Source organism: Bradysia coprophila, chromosome IV (genome assembly GCF_014529535.1).
Source record: "Bradysia coprophila strain Holo2 chromosome IV, BU_Bcop_v1, whole genome shotgun sequence".
NCBI lineage: Eukaryota > Metazoa > Arthropoda > Insecta > Diptera > Sciaridae > Bradysia > Bradysia coprophila.
Genome location: NC_050738.1, coordinates 14,587,555 through 14,612,583, shown reverse-complemented (window position 1 = coordinate 14,612,583; position 25,029 = coordinate 14,587,555). Strand labels below are relative to the sequence as shown.

Sequence of the window (25,029 nt, the reverse complement as noted above, 5' to 3'; positions counted from 1 at the left end):
ATAATGTTTTCTTCAATTGTTATCCACTTATTCACATCTGGTATGTTCAGTAATGTGTGGTCTTCTACTCCATTCGGCTGATTACTCAATTAACCAAATAACTTATTTTATATTTGAAAGTAAAATGTTAACAACCGACAGTAGGTAAATACCTCTACTAGCAATGTATGGATATTTGATTGCAGTAGCAATATCGTCGTTTTACATATATACTAGGTCCCACCTTTGGCGGGTAAGTCCCTTGACTGATTTTGTGTATTCGTGCTGCTTCTGAATATTTTTGGTTTTCAAATAATTTTTTTGAAATACATTTCCAAAGCGGATCTCAATCTATGCTCTAGACAGTTGGACCCAGCTTTTCCGAGCTTTTCAGTCAGTCAATAAAAACGATCAAAGTAAATGCAAGAGAATTCTATGCTTACGTTCTTTGAAATGTTACCGATGATGTAGAATCTGGTGAATAGAACTTTAAGAAGCTTCGGTCATCCGGCAAGGTAATTCGTTCTTCAGTCGTACCAATATATGCCGAGCAATTACACTTTGGATAAATATTTTCGACATACTTCATGATTTCAAAGTCCTTTCTCTCGATAGATATTGGACGGACTTAAAGATTAATTAGCTGAAACCCATCGAGTTAAAATTTAATCATTCTAGTACTGAAAGAAGTCCGAATTTTTGAAATTTAACTTATTGTACGTAAATGAAAAATCGAAAAATCCTTCGACATTTTCTTAGATGAAGTTAGAGAGGATTTAACTTTTTCCAATACAAGTTGAAACATAAGTACCTACATAAGGCCTGCCCTCCCATACAGACCATCAATCGGGATTTACTCGGCCGAATTAGCTCTTTTACAAACTTATCCCGTAGAATCAACGTCTTTAGGATAATTTGGGAACTTTGTACTACATACAACACTTGCCCATTAATTACTTTCACAGTAATGCATTACTCAGTTATAATAGAGTTATAATAGAACTTTACATATAAATATTTACCGACTAATTAACAGTTGTCGGTGGACTAACCTATTTTGCAATATGTACATTTCCCTCTTTCATCGAAAAAGGTACGAAAACTACAAAAGCATCGACTGGAAAGACCGCCGATGTTCATCAAAATGTGTCTGTGCAGGGTTTTCAAAATACACGAACGTGAATTTATCGGCTTGGGTTAATTTGATGTTATAAAAATTATTTTACAGTCGGAGAAATATAGATTTCGGTTTTTTTTAAAGATATCATCAATTCTCTAATTATCTCAATTGCCATTTGAAATAACAAGCGAAAGGAGAGAATACAGAAAAACGATGAAAACGATGATATCTCTTAAAATCCCAAAATCTATTTTTCTCCGACTGTAATTGAAATTTATGTGTTTGTTGTGTCAAAATAGTGAAACTGCTTCTATCCCTTTGTAAATTATGTAACCTGACGGTTGGAATATTTTCGTAGATATTGCTTTTCTACATGATTAGATTCAATCCGAATCTCCGAATGTTTTATCAATCGATAGTCGATATCAATTATTAATGACACCATATTGCTTAAGGTAATATTCCCCACTTCACTAGAAGCATCATTCAGTGAACACGCATGGAGTTCTCATCTGAAGAGCTTCCTGTGATTGAAAATGTATTTAACTAGTTTAAATTCTCATTATCGTATATAGCCGATAAATAATTGTTAATTGTTCCATCAAACAGTTTGATTATTTTTGAATGACTCAAGTTAATGTTTCAATATGAAGATCTTATTAGGAATAGAACACTTAAGCGACCCATTTTTGACCAAAAGATATTCCCTCAACGTTACACCATTTCCATCTCTCCATTATTACGTATTATTATCACATGATTTTGGACATCCTTGACAAAAAACCTTATACGAAACACCAATGCGTTGCATTCACTTAAACAAAGGTGTCAAACTGAAAAAAGTTCATTTTGTTTTGCACCATAACACCTTTACAAAGATGGATACAGACAATATGACGAAACCGGAACTAGAAGTGGAGCTGGGACGATTAGGACTCGACACGACCGGAACGATACGAGTTTTCAAGGCAAGGAATATGGCTCAGCGTAAGCTCTGTTTTTGTTAAGTGATATGTGAAAAAAGTAAAAAATGTTTAATCGATTGTATGACCTTGACCTTGTGTGCCGAATTTTGTAATTGAGAACAAATTTGTGCACAATTAAACTGCACTTTCCCGTGTTATACTGTTACAAGCGGATAATAGTATTTCAATTTAATCTCAGGACAAGCGCAACCTGGACACCGCGAGCGCGAGACGGAACAACACGGCTAACACATACAGTATCGCCAGTGCCAACGCAACAGCAAGGACAAGCGTCACCACTGGTTCGAGCTAGTGCACTGCCACAGCTCCCAGAAGTGTGTGCGCCATTGGAGCCACCGCCAGCTAATCGAGGCAGCGAAACTTCGCTTACATTTTCCGTTTTCTAAGCTAAGTCGAATATTCTGTTGCCTTATACTACTTTTCATTTGGAAATTTTTGTTTTTCATATTCGAAAATTAAATATAATAAAAATACAGACAAATGACGCTAAATTTTGGGATCGTCGACAGAAAATATACTGTGATCGAAGTTTTAAAAAAAATCAAATTCTAAGGTGTCGTCATTTGTAAGGTGTCGTTGATTTTTTCGGTGAATTATGTGATAAAATTTTCCATACATTTTCGGGAAACTGTCGTCATATCCCTATGACGGCCCTTCAGACTCTATGCTATGGCTAGTGATCTCTCATTTCTATTTTTTTTTAAAAGTTGGTAATGGACACTCATATTTGGCTGTTAGACCCTGACCTGGCTTAGAGTCAGAGGAATAAGTATCTTCATGTTATAACGATAATATAATATTATAGAGTTCTCTCGTTTTACATTAGAAAAACTCGTGCGATACACTATTAGCCAGCAATCTTTGAATAATGCATAATGCAACACATCGTATCTACGTTTCGTTTTGTTACCATTAATATGGAAATATTGCGTTGAATTTGAATGCTTTTGCAAATGTTTAATACTATGAGAAACGAATGAATACAATTGGAGTAAAAGACAATGGTGTCTTTTGTTGTTTAAATCGATATCGGATTAGCGCATTAAAGTGATACAAACAATCAATTATGATTATTTGTTCATTGCATAATAATACCACTCTGTGGTGTGATGATGTTGGCAAGAACAAGGAAATTTTGTAATTTTTTCGTGAAATTTTCTATTTTAATAATTTAAACATTTGCGTTGAATTAATGAATGCAAAAAAATCCAATGACAACCGACGAATTTAGATGTTTGTAATTGAATAAATAAAAAGTGGAATTATAAATACGATTATGATTAACAAATGAGATGATTGAGAATTATTGGTCTCACCTACTCAAGCCATCATCAGAATGGATTAATGCAAAAATTATTTATTCGAATAAATGCAAAAATATGATTTAAAGCCAGTAAATAAATCGTAGTAGAGTTTTTTTTTACTTCTGCCGACTTTCAAAATTAATATTTTGCAAATGATTTACATCGAAAATAGATGCTCGATGTTCGTTTTTGTATGTTAGATTAATAATACATAAAATATAAAATTATTTATTGGACAATTGCCACACAAATATGCAAAAAGGAAAGCGATGTCAGGAATTAAATGAAATCGATGTTAGAACTCAGCCGAGAATCAACTTGAGCACAAGTATTCTAAATCTTCTAGATGTTTACAGAAAAAAAGAAATTGTAGTTGGTGGTACCAGCCATATGTTAGCAATTAATCTTATGGTACTTTATTCGATGTGATGTTCTCTATTGATTTTGTTATTTTAAATTTTTTCAATCAACTTAACCTCGAACTTAACCGTAAACCAACAGCCATTTTAACAAAACAATCTCCAAGTTAAAATCATTGAGTCTCTTCTTTTATTCAAAGTATCGATTAGTGTTTGATACAAAATCTATTACTTCATTACTTTTAACAAACGTTTTGCTATTTAAGGTAATTACTGTTGATGCTATTGTTTATGACAGAGGAGTTGTTCTTTCCTAAAAACAAATTCACTTCTATTCTGCACAAACTTGCATTTTATCGATACTTGATGAAAAGATCCAGTTATCTTCACATAATGTGTTGTACAAAGTTAAAAGGACTGGAGCGTTATTACGGCATGTGTTTTTTGTATTCTAAACTCTTCCCTTGTTCTATTTTACCGTGGCTTCGTTATTTCAAGCAAGATGTCGTTGCAATTACCATGTGTCGGTGTAACGTCAACCGAAAGATAATATAAGGACTCCAGAACAATAATAATTGTTTTAATCGGCCCGATCTTTGCTATGTTATCAGAGTTTGGAAAACCGTTTGCTTAGTATGAGGGATTTTTTTGAAAGTGGACCAGGCTCCGTCGGAGCTATTTTTTCTAGGCGGTTTGTTCATATGCCCAGATAGCCCTTGGCCCCAATAGTCCAAAACCGCTGACGTTTAATTTTCATATTTGCGTCTTGGCTGGTGGTGAAGGTGCAAAAGTCGAAAAAAGGGTGTTTTTATACGTGATTTACTGCCGCTACAGACAATGGACACACATGTGTGGCGGCTCGTTGGATAGGTACTGGCCAGGCGAACCGGGGCAAGCATAGATATTTCGCACCTGGAGAATGTTTATGGTTAGATCATTGGATGCAGACATCAAAAACAGCATAATTCGTGTATTTTTCTAAAATCAATATTTTGCTTTCGAGTGAAGGAAGACATTTGCTTTATACCGAAAAAAGTATCCTGAAACCTTTCACTTCTATGGCAATTGAGGTATAATTGTAGAGTTGGGTTAAGCCTCTATCATGGCAACCACTGATCTGTATAACAACAGTCACCAGGTAGAAAATATCACCTAATAAAGCTCATCAAAATTTCCGGCCTTTGACTGATACATACTTTTTGTTATTTTTGAATAGTGCTTGAGTACACATTTGATATCTGTCTTTGCCCCGGGTCTCCTGGACAGTACCTATCCAACGAGCCACCACACATGTGTGTCCATCGTCTGCAGCGGCAGTAAATCACGTATAAAAAACACCCTTTTTCGACTTTTGTACCTTCACCACCAGCCAAGATGCAAACATGAAAATTAAACGACTGCGGTTTTGGACTATTGGGAACAAGGGCTATCTGGGCATAAGAACAAACCGTCGCAAAAAGTAGCTCCGACGGAGCCTGGTCCACTTTCAAAAAAATCCCTCCCTTTTTACAAACTCTTATCAGCCAGCAGCTGAAGAAAACTAACTAAATTTGTTCGACATTGACTGTATACAATACATTTTTAGAAATATTAAACTACACAACGTACTTAAAACAATAATACAACTTATCTGTTGATCTTTCTTTTTAGAGATACTGGTATATCTTGTATAATTAAGACATTAAGGATCATCATTACCTACAACCGTTTTTTTCCACAATTGATACACAATGATAACATTAACAAAATCAACGTAAACCGAGACCTATTTCCTTAATCCATTAAAAACTTAGATGCTTCTATAAAACACGATTTCTTGCAAGGCTTTCGTTTTCACTAATTTACTCATTTGCATTAGGAACCATCGAAAATTTATTAAATTATTACATAAGGTATATAACGCCAATAAAGTTATTAAATTTTTTTCCGAATTCAGACTAAAAATATTCAAATTTATGCTAAATATCTTTGTCGAATTTCGATGCAAAAGGTAAAAAAAAATATTAAAATAAAAAGATGAACGGAAGGTAAATGCGGGTATGAATCGCATAATTAATGCAAATTTATATTCATCGAAGTGAGAGATTTTAATGATGTATTGAATTTTGATGTCATCGTAACCAGAACTGGATTGTAATCTATTTCGCGAAACATACAAACACGATTGCCAATCTCCGTTTGATGAATTTACTTTCTTTCTTTTCTTCGGCTATTCGCACATTTAAAAGATTTGCTGTCGAAAAAACCTAAAACTATTCAATTCATACCTGAATAGTGAATAATGTTCAGTGAAGATTTTGTCCATTTTCGTTTGTTTGCATTTCATTTTTCGTACAAGCAAACAAGACTGTATATTGGTTAAAAATTACTACTGACCGCTGCGTCAGTCTTAAATAGTTTGGTAACAAAAGCAAAAAAAAAAATAAGGTGGAGTAAGTACTCTCACTACCTCTTAGTGATAAATTAATTTGATTTCTCAGATGATTTGCCAGTCATTCAACAATATTCATGATGAAAATTTTTGATTTAACAGATTTCAGTTTTTAAATTTTCTAATTAAGAATGCCACAGTCTGATTAAAACCAAAATTTTATTTGCTTCAAAATTATCGTTCAAACAACTTTGAATGAATGTGAAAATATTTGGAGATTAAAGCTAATATTTCTATAAGCCTTGTTCGCTTCGTGGTTGTTACTAACGATTAATTGGCGCCTAAGTTTATCATTTAACTGAAAAAAAATCGAGTTCTAGTTAACAGCGAATTAATTCCTGGCAAACAAAAATCCAACTGAAAAGTCCGTGATAAAAACAAAATTCTTATCATTCTGCTAGCTGAAATAAATCATCAATGCTTTCCATTCGGAATGAATAACGTTCTGTCCAATATTAACTTTAACAAAATTATTGGATGAAATCAAATCGAATTGATCTCGATTGTTAGAGTTGTAATCTCATGTGAACACCCTGCTGTTTGCTAAATTATAAAATTAATTTGATCGACATCCATCATTTTACCGGATTTACTTTTCAAGATAGCCGGCACATTTGTGCTTAATTGGAATTTGGTAGAGTATGCAATCTTACGTCTACGACCAACTAATATGTGGAGTTTGGGAATAGATAATACAATGGTTCTGTGACTCAATATCATGCATAGGAATTGACATTATAGCGTGATGCATTTCGTTCAATGCGTGTCATCCATGTACAAACATCATGTTTAAAGGAAAAGTTACGGTGACATCGTCTACGCTAAATATTATTTAGAGATTCTAAAAATAATGCGAAATAAAGTGAAGACGTGACGGGTCATAAAGGGTCTTTCCAAACGTTACGAAACATTTTGTGATGTAAAGCACATTATACCGTCTCGCTAGGAGAGACCAGTGTTCATAAAATAATTGGCTACACTCTTTAAAACAGGGCATATTCTTGGAAAATTTATTAGACTTTGATAAAATTTAATAAAATTAACAGTTAAATTAACAGTTAGAGTCAGTTAAATTTCAGCATGAATTTGCTTCAGCTATTTTTTAGCTGATCCACACTAACAATCAAAACTGTTTCTTTATACGGTTTTACCACTGCCACGCGCAACTACATCCGCATAAATATTTCTAAACAGTTTTGATTGTATGTGTGTGCCAGCTGAAAAACACCTGAAGGAAAGTCATGCTGAAATTTCAATGCTCCTGACTATAAAATTTACTAAAAATATTTTTGCAAATTTTGGAAATTTTCATCAAATTTAGCAAATCAATTTTCCAGAAATAGGCCCTGCTTCAAAAACAGATCCCAATGTACGTTTCCACTAACAAAATACCACGATATAAAGCTAGTAATGATGGGACTTTCGCACCAAAACAAAAAAAAAGTCTTGTCGTTCTGCTATGCATACACGCAATGACGAAGCGAAAAAAATATATTTAAGTGACGTGTTTGTCTATAAACACGTAAATCAGCTCTAATTACACAAATTTGTCAGCCAAAAGATAGATAACATTGTGTTTAATATTTTTAGATTCATATCATTATGTACCTCATTTTAAAACACTTATCACATTTATAATATTTTCATGTGATCATGCAATCTCATTAAATATATAGCGGTACGTACACACCGGCAAATTATCGCAATGGATTTTTTTTTTGTTTATCGAAAATAAAAGAAAAGAAATTAAATGTAAGAAATTGTCTGTGTTGAGTGTATGTATCTACAATTTCACTTTATAAACCACTTAAAAAAATGTTAAATTTTCGTATAAAATCGATATTTGATTGATGAGAAAATTAAGACATACACCAATCGCATTGAAAATAGTTTCCATTTCTGAGCACCAATGCGATTATTTGGTCAAGCTTCATTGTCCGAGACACATGAGAAGTGAATGATTTTACAAAAATATTTGCTCGAAGCACTGTCTCTTAACAGTAAATAAAGAAACGAAAATTTCAAATCAAATAACAATCTTAATCTGCAACTGTTTGGTCTATCAGCATTTCTCTAGGTTTTTTCTTTTAATTTTAAATGGAAAACGTTATACAAATAATACCGAGAGAGGTATTAAATGCATACCAACCAGTAAGTAGCATAAATCTCTAATTATTACAACATCACTTAACCTTTTTATGCTGGCTTGTAATGCCAAAGAAAAGTTCGTTGGCATTGAAATCAGATATTCGAACATAATTGAATAAAGAAAACGCGTCAAAGAATTTTTTTTCTCTCTAAAAATTTCTATGCGAGCAAAAGCGAGCACACATCTAATTATAATGATAAGTGCGGCATATTTGATCCGAGGCAGAAAAATCTGTCTAAGAAATCAAGTGGGTCACATATTGAAAATATAAATGTAACTAAAGTGCTGCATTTAAAAGAGATAAAAAAAATCTCGCATCGTTTTTTATTGAATCGTTTAGCTTTAAATGACATTTATGTACTGGCCTATGAGTAATTGCTTATGATCATTTCAAATTCTGAGAAATGACGTTAGTTGCAATTTCACATTTTTTATGTTTTTTTTTTATTTCTTTCCAACAACTTTTAGAAATGCAACACATCCAGCACATAGAATCCTAATAATTTCTGGTGCGTGACTGATATAGGCATGAAATTGTTTGTCGTTACTTTTCTTGAGACGCAAGTGAAGGTGAGTTAATGTGACAAATTAACTAACCATTTTAGGAGTGTCAGCTACTCATTTTCTCATTACCATCTAAACACGTTCTAATGGGATCTGCAACTTCTATATCATTCTCACAGCACGAGAATGTAGCTCTGTTACGGATTGAGTGTCATAAAGTTGAAAACGTTCGTAACCTCAGACGAGTTTTTTAAAGGTTTCAGTTTTAAAAAGTTTTCAACTTATGGAGTCACACGTAATTATACGTAAAAATTGTGACATATGAGCGGTGTAAATGATGGATAAAGCTTTTGTAGGTCTCGCTTCGGATTGCTAAAGTTCACACAAGAAGCACCATTACCCTGTTGATTTTTTTGATATTTTTAGTTGCGTACAACGACCTAAAAATATTTCTGTACACCATTACGTGCCGTGTTTCGTATCGAATTTTCATTGGGTCGAATATTTGCTGTTTTGCTTTTTTTTTTTAACTCAATTTCCGATCTGAATTTTATCGGTTGAAAAATAAACTTTTTTCTATTGTTTCGTCTGAGTTTTTTCCGCCTGCAGCACACGAAATACTCAAACATCAAAAGTTTATTCGTTTGAGATTTCTTGCAATTATTTACTTCTTTCACACGTAAAAAGATTATTCCTTTTTTGATATATGAGACATATGAATATACATGCAATTAAACATTGCAAATAAAATACAACTTGGTTCAGAAATGGTTAACCTTGAACCTGAATCATAAAATTGGAATATATGGCATTATGATAATTGGTTGTGTATGTTTCTACTCAATGAAATAAATAAAAAAAACACAAAAAATCAAATGAATGAATTGCAAATGAAATTAGATGAGAGATGCCAGTAAAATTGTGTATTCGTTTCTCATATAGGCTTAATGAGCCGATTAACATATTTGCAAGTCGCAACAAGTGCAACAAGAAAATGTTGGCAGTTTACTTATAAATAAAACTTATTTATATTTTATTCAATTAAATTGTAACACGTCAATGGTTCGATGAGCGCTGAAAACATATGAGACCAGGACAAATTTTGAAGACGTTAATCTCGCTAACAAATGGAAAACTTTTTGTTATTAATAGTAAGACGTAAGATAAGTATTATCGCCATTTGCACAAACAAACTCTCTAATCTACTGGTGTCTCATACAGCCCATTTAAGTATATTTTTGAAACCTGTATTGTTTGTTTGCTTCCAAATTTACAGTCAAAGTTGATAATACAATAAGCAAGGCAATTTTTGCTGTAATTCGTCGGCAAATAAAAAAATTAACACTACCGGCAAATGAGTTATTTACCGGTTGTATGGAGTGGTGTCACAGTTTATTTGCAAGTTATTAAAACAATAATAAAATGTCGACGCGTGTTATATATTTTTTTTGCGAAAAAATGTAGACAAGTGTTTCAGTATTAGCAAGTGAATACTAACAACACGAAAAAGTAGATATTTCACGAGTCAGTTCGTTTGTAATAAGAACCGGGAGAGTATACATATCCAAGTACTTCAAACGAAACTTCATAATCAAATTTTGAAATTAATCAACTTCATAAGAGAAGTAAATCTTTGAAAAATGAAACCTTTACAGACGATGGATTCATCATACCTACAACCTACATCACAATTTTCTTTCTGTTTCGAAAGACCTTGCTTTATATATTTTTGATAAAATGTTGTGGACTTATCAGCGGATGTTTCTTTGCGAGAGAGTTATTACTTAATAATTTAACACGGAACTCAACAGATTCAGTGATGTTATTTAAAACGCTGAGAGTGAGTGTGTTTACACCCAAACCATATCTTTGATAGTCATTGAAAAATTTCTGTTGCGTCAATATTTTGATTATATTGAATACAAAAATGACAATAATTTCCCATTAAATGTTCCCACAAATGATGATTGCATAAAAGAAACCACAAAAGAATATTTTTTTGTTATTTTATATTCATATACGATGAGACTTTGTGATGAATTTCCATTTAATGAAACGAAATATTTCGTTTTATTTATTGTCACATTACAACATATTCACAATGCAATCGGAATCTAATTAAAATTTAAAAAAATCTATGGAAATGTAACATCCATTTTAAACCTAATAAAACAATCTTGCCCCACATTTCAATGGAAAATTATTGTTTCATTGCATATTAAACGATGATATATTATAACAATGCAGGAAATGTATGCACTAAAAAAGTATATATATCAAAGTGATCGAAATGATGCGATACGTATTAGGGTGATCCCATTGTGAGCCACGTTACATTCGCTTAAAAACTTATTTAGATTCTTTAGAAATTTTGACAGTGAGGAATGTCAAGCAAATATTTTTCGAATTAAATGAGCTTTAGAAAACTATTTGCTTCTATGTAAAACTGCATAAAATCACTAGCAAAATTAAAATCAAGCAAAAACCGATGTGAGCCACGTTACTATGACTAGGAAAAATTGTTGTAGGTGGTGCTTAGCAGTATTTTCTTGAAACATTTTCCTGTGAAAACTATTTTGTCGGTGAAGTAATACTCTGAGGTCATTCTGTGCATGCACAAATTTTAATTTTTATTTACAAGAAATTTACAATTCAGAAATTTGTCATTACAAATCAATTTTATCAATTTTTGGCACTGGTTCCATTTTAAGAGTGACAGTCAATATGCGAATAAGTTCAAAATGAAATTAATTTCAAAGTACGTTCACTTCATAAAATTTTGAAATTTGGTGGATTTTATCACGTAATTTTGATCACAATTTATTATTGTAACGATGCGTATCCATCTTTGGACAACACAAACCCTTTAATTTTGTTATCAACACACTGCAGTTGATGAAATTTCGAAATGTCCTTGATGGTTTTAGCTGTTTCGGTGACTGTATCGAGTTTCATCGTCTTGTTGATTTTGTTGATATCGGCGAAAGACATTTCAATAAGCTCAATATTCGATGGCTCTTGGTTAAAAGAATCAATAAAATCTCTAGAACAATTCACCACAGACTTTCGAGAATTGACCAGCCGCTTTATCTTATTTTTCACCACAGCACCAATGCCATCCACACACGATTTACCATGAGCAGTTGCGTGGTAATTCCAAATGATTTTTTTATGAAATTTTGTTTCGAATGCTTTGATAGTGGCCGCCATATACTTGTTCTTAAACTGATTACTCGGGCCATCAGTCCACAACCGTATGCGATTAATGTACTTGGGGACCATCGACATTGTTTTGTACAAATACGCAAAAATGGTGTCCTTACTGTGGTCCAGGTTGTCTGACACGGCGACTTTCGAATATTGTTTGCACCCATACCGCAACGATATGGTAAACAGGCTTATCTGAAAAGTAGTTTTATTTGGAGGCATGAATGTATATGTTAAAACGAATGGTCGGAGAGAGGGAAAAGAAAGAGTGTCAAAAGCCGACTTTATAGATTGTTCAAATAAAAGTAAAAAAAAATCAATGATAACTGGAACTTGTGTAGAGAGAACACAATGATAAATCGAGAATAAAAATTCACTGAGCGTAAAAGAAAGAAATTTATGTACAATGTATCGTTCGACTGAACAAATGTAAATAGCATTCAGAAGCAATTGTTCACTCTTATAGAGAATCAAATGTTACGACTTTTGCTGTAATAGAATTCAACTTCAATTTTGTGATGAAATGAAATCTAGCACTCAATTGTACGTCAAGGTCATTTAGTTTTTTAAGTTTTCTGTTCTCACCTGTTTTTGGTTCCAGTGCGCATTGGAAACTTCGTCCTGGCTTTCGTTTGTCCAATTCTCTGCAAAGTCACATTGAACCAAGCACTCATCGTCGTGTAAGTTCACGTACTTCAAATCCTCAGCGAAATTCTCACGTTGTTGCCGATTTATGAATGAATGTATCAGGAAGGATTTGTAAACACTGACGAAGTAATCGATCAATTTCTTTACAGTTCCAGTTATTTGCTTCTTTTCTGTTCTGTTGGTCGTTTCGTCTTTTTCCCATTGCCACCACGAAATTTTTTTCTTCTCCTTTCCTTTCATCAGCGCCTGTATCTTCTTTTCAACCGTTTTTGCGTTGCATATATCACAGGATTTGAACCAGCAATCTCTTTTCTGATCGTCGCATGTCAGCAGTCGTTTCAATTCCGGTCCGTAAGCTGGAAACAGCGGCAGGTGTTTGTTGAGTACAGAGCAGCACTGTTCAAAGTTTTCGTGGTAAATACACAAACAGACAGCTTGCGGAGTTGCATGCACCAATTTCACATGTGCAGGACGCAATGCTCCGAATTTCGCTAACTTCACTGGTACTTTGTCTGGGTATTGTTCTGCAGGTCCAAGAAAAGTGATATGAAGATTCAGTGTTTTATGTGGGAACGTATTTTTTGCATTAAACGTTCAGAGAGATATAAATTCACTTACCAGCGTTTTCGATTAAAAATTTGTTATGGGCTTGTTTGAGCGTCAGCACCAAATATCGCTTTTGTTTCAACTCTTTCCGACCAGTCTCTGGATTTTTATAGAACCGTGCGTCCTTCGTGTTAGCTGATATACGACTGACATCGTCTCGTTCGTAAAAGTGCAATATTTCAGTACATAGCTCCTCAGCAATTCCCTTCCTCCCACCTTTGTTCAATTTTGCTTTGTTCTGGACAACGTTCTCATGATTACGCAGAGAATTGACAAATTTCTCGATGATTGCGTCTTTCTTACTCGGAGATTTGGGTAACGACTTCCGAAATTTTGTAGTTGCTTTTGCGAGAGCAGCTTCAGTCTTGTATGAACTTTGGAGAAAATTTCGTTGCGGTGCAAGAAGACTCGCCGGTCCATTGTTTCGATTTGATTGTAATGTTGTGAGCTGCGCATTCGATTGTTTTGATTTTTCGCGAAATTTTTTTACCCTTTCGCGGCATTTTGCTCGAACATTGTCGACAAATTTCTTTCTTTTACACTCAGACAATTTATTCAACGATTCTTTTAAGCGTTGTCTTCTCAACTTTTCGGATTCGGCCTTTTTCTTCTTTAAATCTTCGTATTTACCACTTATTTTTAATCTCTCGATGTATTGTTGGGTTCTCTCTGCACAAGTTCCAGGCTAAAAATGAAGAATAAATTCTAGGAGCGAACATAAAACAAAACAGCTCGTTTCGAATGAGAACGAAAATTGTCGATAGTGCATTTCCAATTATTCAACGCATTTTGCATTAAATAGGAAGCAACAGGTAGATACTTACCATTTTTCTACGAAAATTTTTCAAAAAAAAAATTAAAACTTGCAAGTATCGAATTCAAATATTGTTAGATCAAAGACAGCCATTTTAAATGACAGATCTAGCTCGTGTGCCACAGACAAAAATATTTTGCGAAAGTGAACACATACGACAATTATTTTTCGCTCTGGCTTCGGCGCGAAATTTAAAATATTTTCCAGAGGTAAATGGGATCACCCATTAACCTATTCATGCAAAATACGTGGAAAAATACTTTTTTATGAATAAAAATATGAATTTCATCGACATCGACAAGTATAAAACAGTTGAATATTCAGATCATTTAAAAAAAAAGAAGAAAAAAATGTGATTGTAAGAAATTTCGTAGTAAATAGATTCACTAAATGCATTATTTAGTTCAATGTCAAGATATTAACGAGTTAAAAATATGCAATGAATTTGTAAGGTTGTTTCTTACGTGATTCTTTTAAAATGTGATGTTTTTGTGTGGTGAAAACAAGCGATGAGCTCTAATACAACAAATCGTATCGTATGTGTAGGAAAATACCGTGGCTTCGAACGCCATAAAGTATTTTGTTTTGGTCTAGCTTAGGTCAAGTTTTATTTTCCAGATATTAATAACAGCTATACCGGTAAAAAGTCCGGCTTTAATTTGAAAATGTTGAATATTAAGTCGTACACATTTTCGCTGATTTCATTTTGTTGTAAAGTACAATCAACTTCCCAATTTTTATGGAGGAAAGGTTTTTCACTCGCAGCACGTAAATGATCCATTACCTGATTAGATTTGCGATAAAATTTATGCTGGACTTTGCGAGTAAAAACACTTCATGTTCATCGTTTGAACATTCTAACCCCTGCCTTACAAATGTCCCAACAATGACAAAGGCCCACGGCCTCGAGTGACAATCTACACATCTTGTGCCTAAAAAAGCATTTATCACTCGGTTGTATAAATTACTATTTTATGTCAACTACGAATATTGACACTTTCGCACCGGAAACGATCATTGACCGAAAACGCGTTTCGACGGTACAACGAGTTCCTGACCATAATCCATAACAGTTATCGACAACGACGACATGTAGAACAAACACCTGGACTGGAATTTTATGTGTTGATCATATTGGTTTTGAGCTAGTAAGTGTAAAATTGCATGAGACGTTCATACAATTTTGACATACTACCAACGCAGGTTTTTTGTCCCACGAATATTCAACTTTGTTGTCACTCTTTCATATATGATACGACCAAAAGAACTATGATGTGTTGTTATAAATAACATAGCGTATGTTTAAACTTATGAAGTAAAAGATTTCGAATAGAACACTAAAAGATCATTTACACAAATGAAGTAATAGATTCATTGATTTTGATCTGATATGCTTCTCGTTTCTAAAAGTCACAGCAATTTTGGATTAATAGAAAAACTACTGTGATGAACATACGCAGGTGGAACGATCTATCACGTTTCACATACAATAACTAAAATTAAGGAATATGAATTGTAATACATGTAATCTTGGCCAATTAACATAAAGAAGATAAATCGAAGGAACAAAAAATAAAGCCAATACGAATGCTGATATAATAGCCGCTAGCTGCAGTGGTGGACACAATCAAAAAGCTAATGACTCGCTTTATTGCGTTTACTTTCATTATTCATCGTGTTTCACAGCAATGAAATTGAATACACAAACAGGAATGTACCGAGATTACGTACTTATTATCGTCGAATAGAAAATGAGATTCAACTTGTATCCATAAGTTATGTTAATGAGTTGTTGTTTTTTCGTTGGTCTTCGGTGAGAGTCACATAAAGGTAATTTAAATTGCTTGAAACAGGTGCGTTCAAATCTAATCTATACATATAAATCTGAACGTAGGGGCACCACGACGCCCCTCGGCGCACCTCGGAGCACCACAGCGCACCTCGGGGCACATCGGGGCACCTCGGAGCACCCGGCCCTCCTAGGGGTCAGCTGGTCAGCCGTCCGACGGTGTTTTTCAACATTGACCTCCAACGCGTCAGCTGATCAGCCGTCCGACGGCGTTTTTCAAAATGGACCTCCAATGAGTCAGTCGGTCAGCCGTCCGAGGTCATTTTTCAAAATCGACCTCCGAGAGTTCAACCGGTCAGCTCTTCGGGACCGTTTTTCAAAATTCGTCCCTGACAGATCAGCCAGTCAGTAGTACGAAGCCGTTTTTCAAAATCGACCTCTAACGGATCAACTGGTCAGCTCTACGACTTGTAAATGATCGACCGGTCGATGTCGATTTTAAAATCAACCTCTACCAAGTCAACCAGCCAGTTTTTGGGAGCCAATTTTCCAAATAAGAAGTATTTGACGAAGTCAACGAAGCTGCGGGACCGTTTCTCAAAACAGATTTTAAAAAACACCGTCCGAAGTCATTTCAAAAAACAATATCGGAGCATCATTAATTTTGTCTTTTAAAAGTCGGCCTCGGACCTCACACTAGCACCTCAAAGATTGTTTAGACCCGTACGAAGTACTGGGGTCTCATGCGTTTACTACTGGGTTTGTAACAAGCCGAATCGGAATCCCTGAGTAAGGGCAAACCTTTTGGGGTTACTCAGAGATGCCGAATCAGCGAAAAAAAAAATCTGTCTGTCTGTCTGTCTGTCCGTCCGTCTGCACGATAACTTGAGTAAAACGCAACTTTTTTCCAAAATTCTTTTTTTTTTCCCGTTTGGTAATGCTGATTCAAGGTCGAAGATGAGCAATCTAGGGTGGCCCTTCCAAAGTTAGGGCCCTATAAGTGATTTAGGGTTTTTCAAATATATCTCCGGCAGTTTAAACGCTAGACGCATGTGATGCGTCAAATGAAAGGTATTTGCAATACCTGTCGATTAAAAAAAATTCATGAAAATCGGAAGTCCTACTCGTGAGCTAGAGCCGTTGATGTGAAACTGGCGGAGGGCTCCAACTGTTTCTTGCCAATATAACAGGAAAGGACGATCGGATTTCGGTTATTTTAGCGCCATTTCATAGGTATTGACCATATACCTTTCAAGGAAAAAAAAGTTCATGAAATTCGGTTCATTGGATCGGGAGCTACGTCTCTTGGAGTGAGCCTAATCGATGCTACTCGGCCGTACAGTGAACGTAGTGAATTTTGCTGATATCTCGAGTAAATTTTATGCTAATTACATGAATTTTTTTTGTTTGAAAGGTATTGATGATTGTGACACGATGCTACTGTTTCTAGAGTCCTAACAAAATGGCCGCCGCCGCCATCTTGGATTTTGGTGCTTTTGCCTATATCTCGAGTAAATTTCATGCTAATTTGATGAATTTTTTTTGTTTGAAAGGTAAAGACAATCGTAAAGTGGTTGTGATGTTTATAATACCCCAACCAAATGGCCGTTGGCCGCCGTCTTGAATTTTAATGTTTTTGCTTATATCTTAAGTAAATTTTATCCGACTTTCGTGAACTTTTTTTTGTTTGAAAGGTAACGATAATTAAAAGTGGTAGAAGTGCCTTTAGTTGTCGAACGAAATGGCCGCAAGCCGCCATCTTGAATTTTAGTTAAATGTGAAAAATTTGAAAAAAGCCGTTGAGGGAAATGCTGGATTAATAAATTTTACTTCGGACGGGGCTTTCGAAATTGCTGCAAGCAATTTCAACAGAAGATAACGTTAGAAGAAATTATAACGAAGGTTTTTGTGATGCAGTGTGGTTACAAAATACATTTATGGTTGTTCAAAGTTATTGCACTCCAAACTTCTGAGTACGGGTCTCCGTGGCCCTGAATAGGCGTTTGCCACGGGAAGGCGTTAGCTATGTTTTTAAAATATATTCACCGACTTGATCATATGGCATGACGGTAAAAAACAAAAATATCGTTTCAGCTCTATACAATTTAGCAGACGCTCGGATTAATTCGGATTTCTAAGGTTGTTTTTCGTAATTAACCTTGACTTTTCGATTAACTTTTGGAGACGTATTTTCAAAGAAAATTTTCATTTTCAGAGCATTTTTGGTAAAAAGTTTATTCGATGAAAATTTAAGATTAATCGCCACGTTGAAGACGTGGCTCAGCCCGCTTTGATATTCGACTCTAGCTAAGGCGCTGTAGTGAACGGAACGTCCAATGGTTGCCTCGCTATGAGTCAACGAAACGCATGTTTGATAATTTTGCGGCTAATCGAAACAATAAATTTGCAGAAAAAAACGATAATTTGAAATAAATGTCTTGTAAGGTTTTTATTGTAATGTCTTTGATAAGATCTATCTGACTACCCAACTAAGATAAGTGAAAATGAGACGATATATGTAAAACGACTCGTAGGGTCGAAAATATAATAACGAAACTTTTCCCTGGGTACAGTACGACCCGGCCGAAGGCCGGGAAACAGTGCTAGTTATTAAGATAAAAGTCGCAGAATAATCGTCTTTTGTGATAAACATAATGTAAATGTTCGACCGCATGTTGGGTTCAGATGAAACAGTTGAGCATAGTTTTTAACATAGTTCCAATGATAATCAATAACCGTCAATGGCGGTAAATATTTCACAGCAATTGCTTGAGTTAATTTTGTTGTTACCATTCGTAACCTGTGACTTTCCTCACAAAAGTCGGAAATTTATTGAAAAGTGACTGGTTTTAGGTGTGTAGTTCATTGAATTTAGATTAGAGACAATATATCCCAAGCGTCAGTTGTTGGATCTGTTATACTTTCATTGAATTTTTAGTCTAAAGAAAAAACGAACATGATTTCTAGACGAAATGTTGACCGAAAAATTGCGAACTTTTTGCTCAGAAGTTTAATTTGTTTTGTAGTAATTGGTCATAAGAGCCAAGACTGGTTAAAAACCATATTTAATCGATAAACAAATTCGTTATTATTTTTCCGTACTAGGTAAGAGCTAAACGCTCACAAGACATGAACATCAGTCTACAATTGCGGAGAGTGATGTGTGACTATAAAAAAGTCGGTTTGGTGTTTGTTTTCTTTTCCACCGTTAACATGTTTGTTGTTTTGTTGTTTTCTCAACAATTTTTTTTTGTATACACAGCACGTTACAATGGTACACATAAATAATAATAGGAGAAGAAAAACCGCAGATTTGTATTTGAAAATCGATAAAAATAACAACAACAAGCAAAAATACTTAAGAAATTGTGTGTGGAAACGTCACTGTCTTTTATGTTGGCATTTTTGCACATCATGTTGAGGCTGTAGCCAGTTCAACAATAACGATCAATAATGTAACAACGTTGCATTATAAGCAATCAACATGGTTCAAGTACCTTTAGTACCACCTTTCGAACGAGATAAATTGTTTAGACGTTTTTCCATACACTTCGCACAATGATTTGTGTAGGAAATCAAATAAAACGTTAAAACGAACCACTTGATTGAATTGTTTTTTGTAGGCATGTTTGAAAAATGCTTGAGTTGATTCAATCATATTTTTTCCCGTCTCGAGCTCATCTTTAAACCACATGCAGCAGTAGCTTCTTATCGTTTGAGGATTATTTTTTTGAACAAAGGAAATTTAATGGATGTTACTGTACATAGAAACAAACAAGCAAACGTAGGAGATAAAAATGCAAATTTCGTTCTAAACTTAGCGTTACGTTTCGATGCAATAAATCGACTGGAAAGTTTAGTTTGGAACAATTTTATTGTTTTTTTTCTATTCCACGTTGAACGCCTGAGGACAATTTATTCAGTCCAATAAATTTGCATAACATCGCAATTTTAACTAGATCGAGTGTGAGTATCGTAAGTATTCTCATTTTTTAAACTTTTACGGACGACTATATCATCAGTTATCGACAAAGACAGCAAATATAATGAGTCCTAGCTAACGTAGTCTTTTATATAGTAAATAGCATGACAGAGCAAATGAAGTGGCAGATTTCATTTTAATCTGTTGAAAATACCTCAATCAAATCAATTAATAGATCCAATGACTGTCCTGATGATACATACATCAGTGAAAATATAAATCAACATCAACAATGATTGCAAACTCAAAATGGCTACTCACCAATTGTTTTAATGATCTGGAAGTCATCAATTTCGTACTCCTTGGTATTTTCTTCGTCATCCTCATCATCATCCACATCATCGTCATCAACATCAGAGTCTTTCCGATCTTCACCTTCACTGAAATCTGACTCTAACGGATCGGATGATTCACTATTCGAGCCCGTACTGGCTGATGACGTTGTGTCATTCATTTTCTTAATTGGCACTTTTATTTGTGGCACAGGCATTTCGGACGATTCAGTTGACGACGATGTTGTACTGCGCTTCGTACTTTCACTACGACTGTCCGATGCAAAGCTACTACTCGAATCGGTCAAGCTTTGCGATCGAGATTTTACTAAAATCGATGCCAGTTTGATTGATTGTTTACACAAGTTGGAAGAAAAAATAATAAGTCAGTTCAGCAGTCTATGCCTAGTTGATTTTGTTGTTTTTTTGATTTGTTCAAAAATAGATCATATGCGTGATCATTGAAAAGTTAATAATACTGGTGACTCTGCTGTGAGGAAAATTTATTTAAATAAAAATAAAAATTTGCGACAAAAAATGTATATTTTGTTGTTCACTGGTTGTAAGAGGTCATTCACCTCACTATATATTTTTAGAGCTTTCAGCAACATTATCGAAACCAAAACTGAATAGTTTGGTTTTAAATGAATTAAAAGTTCACTTCAATCAACGTGTTTATTTTGCATTTCCATAAACAATCATTAAGAAAACGTTACGCAATATTAACTATGTCCCACCTGTAAACATTTAACATGCACGCGACTCTGTAATGACCCAATGCATTCAGTGTAACATAGTTTGGTTTCTCTATAGGTAAATCATACCTCTCAGAGAGCCTGCATGCTTTTCGGTCTGTTACATTTATAATTAACAAATTAATTTTTAATTTATTTCTGTATAAGTGCTCGACAGGTATTAGTAGACAAAACACGATTCAAAAGTAAGTGAGTCGGAAATGTCATCCACTTTGCAATATTAATCGATTGCGAAAGGGTACAACAGGTTTTCGAGTGGAAAACTAGAACCATTTTTTACTGACTTCAGAACAATTATTTTTTTCAGCTCAAACAACAATTCAGTTGTGCAGTACGTTCAACATATGGAAATTCACTTTCAATAAACGTTTGAGCGAATGGTACCAATAATTATAGGAAAGTTAAGAATAAAATATTAAATTTATAGTTTGAGTCCTAAAATAATTGTAGTTTTCGTTAAGATTGCATAAACAATAATAAATCTGCTATTCCAATGCTCGTAAAATAATTCATATTTTAAATCAATGGACCGATAGATCATTATTGTTATAGCAATAGCAAATACAGCAATAAATGTTACATGAACCATTCTTTCTCTACATACAACATTCTTTTACCATTTTTAATACGGCAGAAGTGGAATAGGCAATTATGTTTGTTTATGGAGTGCATGCATTACTTTATTTAACAGAGAGATAATAATCTGTAGTGACCTTGCCACTCACTTATTTTGAAAACTTTTTTTTTCTTCTTTGAACAGTTCAGGTTACATAAAATCGATAAGACTTTGTTTTTTGTTTGGGCTTGATTACCCAAAATATGAAAAAAAAAATCTTTTTTTTTCTGTATAATTCTGTACGTAACGGAATTTGAATTGCCATATTTGTTGATGTTCTTAATTACATGAAATTACGAACTTCCCGGCAAGTTTGAACTTCTTTTGTACGTATGGATCTGTTCGTATTGAGAAAAATGTTTAATATTGCGTGGGTTATATGATAATTTGACGGAAGATATTTCAGGAAGAGGAGATACCCTCTAGGAAAAAAAAATATTTTCGTAGGACTTTTCATTAAAACACTTTTTTATTATAAAGTACTACGCAGATTTGGGGCGATTCACATATTACGGCTGTCGAAATGAGTGACCATATACACGTGATATGGCAACAATTCAATGGAGATGTAGTTCAAAGGTCAATAATTTGATATTTTATTTAAAAAAATAAATTATTTTTCAAAATTCGTAAGTTTTTTTCAGCGTAGGGATCATTTATAACGCTGTTTCAGTGCTGTCATCAAAATTAAATCTTAAATAACTCGAGAAATACACGCGTTGTGAAGTTAAAACTACGCTCTATTCACCCATTTAGTGGGGTAGAATCTATTTTGACTTCGCAGGCTGCGGTTATTGAGTTATTTAAGATTTATTTTTGATGAAAGCACTGAAACAACGTTACGTAATTTATGAACGATCCCTTAAATTTTGAATGAACGTTTTCGTGTGGCACTGGCACTATTGCTACAGACAGGGCTTATTTTTAATAAATTGATTTTACTTAAATTTCTTATTTCTCTTACTTCTCTCATTTCTCTATAAATTGGTCAGTTGAATGTTTGTGACAGTACTAAAATTTCTAAGAAATTTTAAAGATTTGCTAAAGTCAACTTCTATCAAATTCTGGGAAATAATGGAAAATTTTGAAAAACGTTAAAAAATTTAGCAAATCAATTTCATAAAAAGGGATTCTGACATCTAGCTGCAGTGGCTAATATTTTTCATATGTGCTATGTGAACGATCCCTAATCTGAATCACATCAATGGAATAAAAACAAGCCACACAGTGCTTCAATGCTGTTCAGTTACGCATTTTGAATAACAATTTGTATAATAATCCGTATACGTTATGTTTCGTTTATTTGTATCTTGCGGAGAAAATTATCAGTGAGCTGAGCATATTCTTCATTGTGATTTCGTATACGAATAATATTCTGTGTGTGCTTCCAGCATAATCATCATAACACACGGAACGGAAGAAGCTCTTAAATATTGATGTAAGTTAACAATATAAGGTATACACACAGCAGTACACATGAAAATATCCATTTTCCGATCTATATAATATATAAAATGCCTCGAGAAAATATCATGTTAATAGACAGCAATAAGTTGGGTTGGTTTTTGCTTATTATAGATCGTTGTTGTTGTGGTTACGATAATGATGATTCCTCGGGGGTTTATTAATCCCATTGGGTATTTAATGTTTATACACAGAAACCCACACCCTGTGTCATGCGATTGCATATATATGGCAAAGTAGGTTGAACAAAAAATGAGGTCAATGCAAAGCAAAAGCTTGAAAGTAGATAGATTTTCCTATATCGATGGTATGGTACCCTTACGAAGAAATTAACTCAAACGTTTGATTGAGACGACAGTTCTTAGAATCTTGTAACATAATATGTGATTATCAATAACAGAACTATTTCCAATATTTCGGAGGATTACACCTCCCGATATCGAACGTCAAAGTGAGATTTAATTAATTTTCATAGTCCTAAGTATTACAGAACGTGAACTAGGTTACATGAGGAGTTTTTTCATGTGAAAAAACTAAAACAATTTATAATACAAAGGTGTGCTTCTGCTCACCCCTTTCGCAACATGCGTCATTAAGGCTGTTTGTTTTTTGAACCCATCATAGCAAATTTGAATCATTAAACTCAAAGTAAGAGTCTCATACCATAATCCCGTAAGTGTACAGGTAAAAGATTAATGACTAAAAAAAGGAGTGCAACTATGTAATCTAAGTTATGAAAAATACGGATGGGAGCTTTCGTATTTACGTTTTATTAATAGAAGATTTGTTTGCGTAAAACGGTACGTATCTAGTTATACATTCTACGCGAATTAGTGTCCGTTAGTTTTTTTAACCCACTTCGGAAATATATATTGCAGATATTGGAAAAGAATTCCGAGAAAATATTGGAGGTGCTTTACCTTCTGAGTCACATAATAAGCTTTGTTCTAGCCTTTAGCGATTTGTAGATATGATATCCTAGAAAACTCCTTATGTTCGCACGGAAAATGAGGCGTAAGGCTACTATATCATGTTCCTGGTTTAGCCTATTTTCGTGCGATTCTTTTGTAGTAATTTATTGTATAACTAGAACTAAGGTAGTAATTGATTCAAAATAATCTGAGGCTCTTCAGATAAAAAATTAACAGTGGCTGATGTACCTCAACTACCTTAAAATGACTACAAGGAATTTCAGAATTGTTTTCCCACAGAAAATCTTGAATATAGCACAATTCAATTCAATATGGAAATAACATTTGAAGCTGTTGGTGCCGGAGTCTGCTCAATTCCATACACAAATTTTCTTCTATATGACGACACTTAACTTACATTATCCTATTGCGTTCTTATCATTGGATCTTTGAATCTCATTTTTCTCAGTGTGACAATGGGTTTTCCAGCTTGGAGTCGGGATATAAAAATTGTGTGCACTTTTTCAACTTTATCATGCCATTGTGTTATTATCGGCTATCAACGCTATGATTGATTACCAACTTGATGTACCTTCATCGACCATCATTTTAATAAAAGCAAAGCAAAATGATGAGCCGACTCCGATATGGAAATTTTACAAATCGAAAAATTATGTGTGTAAGTGATGGCCATTTTCGGTCAGAGGACACACGGTGAGCTTGAAAAAAATTTTATTCGACCTCTCGTGGACATGAAAAGTGTCTAGTGGTTTTTGTAGAGGGCGGCACCACGAATAAGAATAACATAACAAGAAAATATTTCGATGGGAAAATTTTTAATTAGATCGATTTTACATTTTTTTGGAACCTGCGGGAAGCTTTGAAGACTGTTCGGACTCCACTGGTGACTCGTTTGATCACAAAAATATTGTTGCTGTTTAGCCTGAGGTCTAAGCTTTACGGCGATACCAATCGCGATACCAACAAACATCTTTTATGAAGCAAAATCATACAACTAGGTCGCTGCAAATTTGAAAGGCCTTATCACATGTAGATGATTTCTATTTTGTCTCAAAAAGTATGTTTAGTTATTTTACATAATTTGGAAGTTAATTAAGGTCGGAAAATAAATT

The 25,029-nt window shown here is 34.1% G+C and overlaps 2 protein-coding genes and 1 long non-coding RNA gene across 7 annotated transcripts in view; all 3 read right to left on the bottom strand.

Moving 5' to 3' along the window:
* The window catches only part of LOC119086004 (cAMP-dependent protein kinase catalytic subunit 3), a 44,359-nt gene that overhangs the window by 17,934 nt on the left and 1,396 nt on the right, over nucleotides 1-25,029 (bottom strand). For 3 of the 4 annotated variants that reach the window (XR_005089377.1, XM_037196579.1, XM_037196580.1), the window contains exon 2: nucleotides 20,140-20,637. Coding sequence is in view for 3 of the 4 variants with exons in the window: in XM_037196579.1 (XP_037052474.1) it covers nucleotides 20,140-20,368 (229 nt within the window). In the remaining variant the exon portion in view is untranslated. Of the gene's footprint in view, nucleotides 1-20,139; nucleotides 20,641-25,029 lie in introns of all 4 variants that reach the window. The other variant, XM_037196578.1, reaches the window with a different exon arrangement.
* On the bottom strand, nucleotides 4,907-15,849 carry LOC119086008. 2 transcript variants are annotated; one of them, XR_005089379.1, is made up of 3 exons: nucleotides 15,839-15,849; nucleotides 5,290-5,292; nucleotides 4,907-5,250 (listed from the first exon to the last, which is right to left on the bottom strand). It is a non-coding gene; the product is annotated as an uncharacterized LOC119086008 (long non-coding RNA). The 2 variants fall into 2 exon arrangements; XR_005089378.1 differs by lacking the exons at nucleotides 5,290-5,292; nucleotides 15,839-15,849 and adding exons at nucleotides 5,514-5,520; nucleotides 5,611-5,620.
* LOC119086005 lies at nucleotides 11,529-13,700 on the bottom strand. Its single transcript, XM_037196581.1, has 2 exons — nucleotides 12,625-13,700; nucleotides 11,529-12,234 (listed from the first exon to the last, which is right to left on the bottom strand). Exons 1-2 carry the CDS (start codon nucleotides 12,925-12,927, stop codon nucleotides 11,656-11,658), a joined length of 882 nt encoding a protein of 293 aa, XP_037052476.1. The 5' UTR covers nucleotides 12,928-13,700; the 3' UTR covers nucleotides 11,529-11,655.

Excerpts from the sequence above, each read along its gene's own strand:
- LOC119086005 (XM_037196581.1), bottom strand. The coding sequence starts at position 12,927 with ATGAAAGGAAAGGAGAAGAAAAAAATTTCGTGGTGGCAATGGGAAAAA. Across the intron at positions 12,235-12,624 it reads CGCACTGGAACCAAAAACAG|ATAAGCCTGTTTACCATATC; the intron begins GTGAGAACAGAA and ends ACTACTTTTCAG.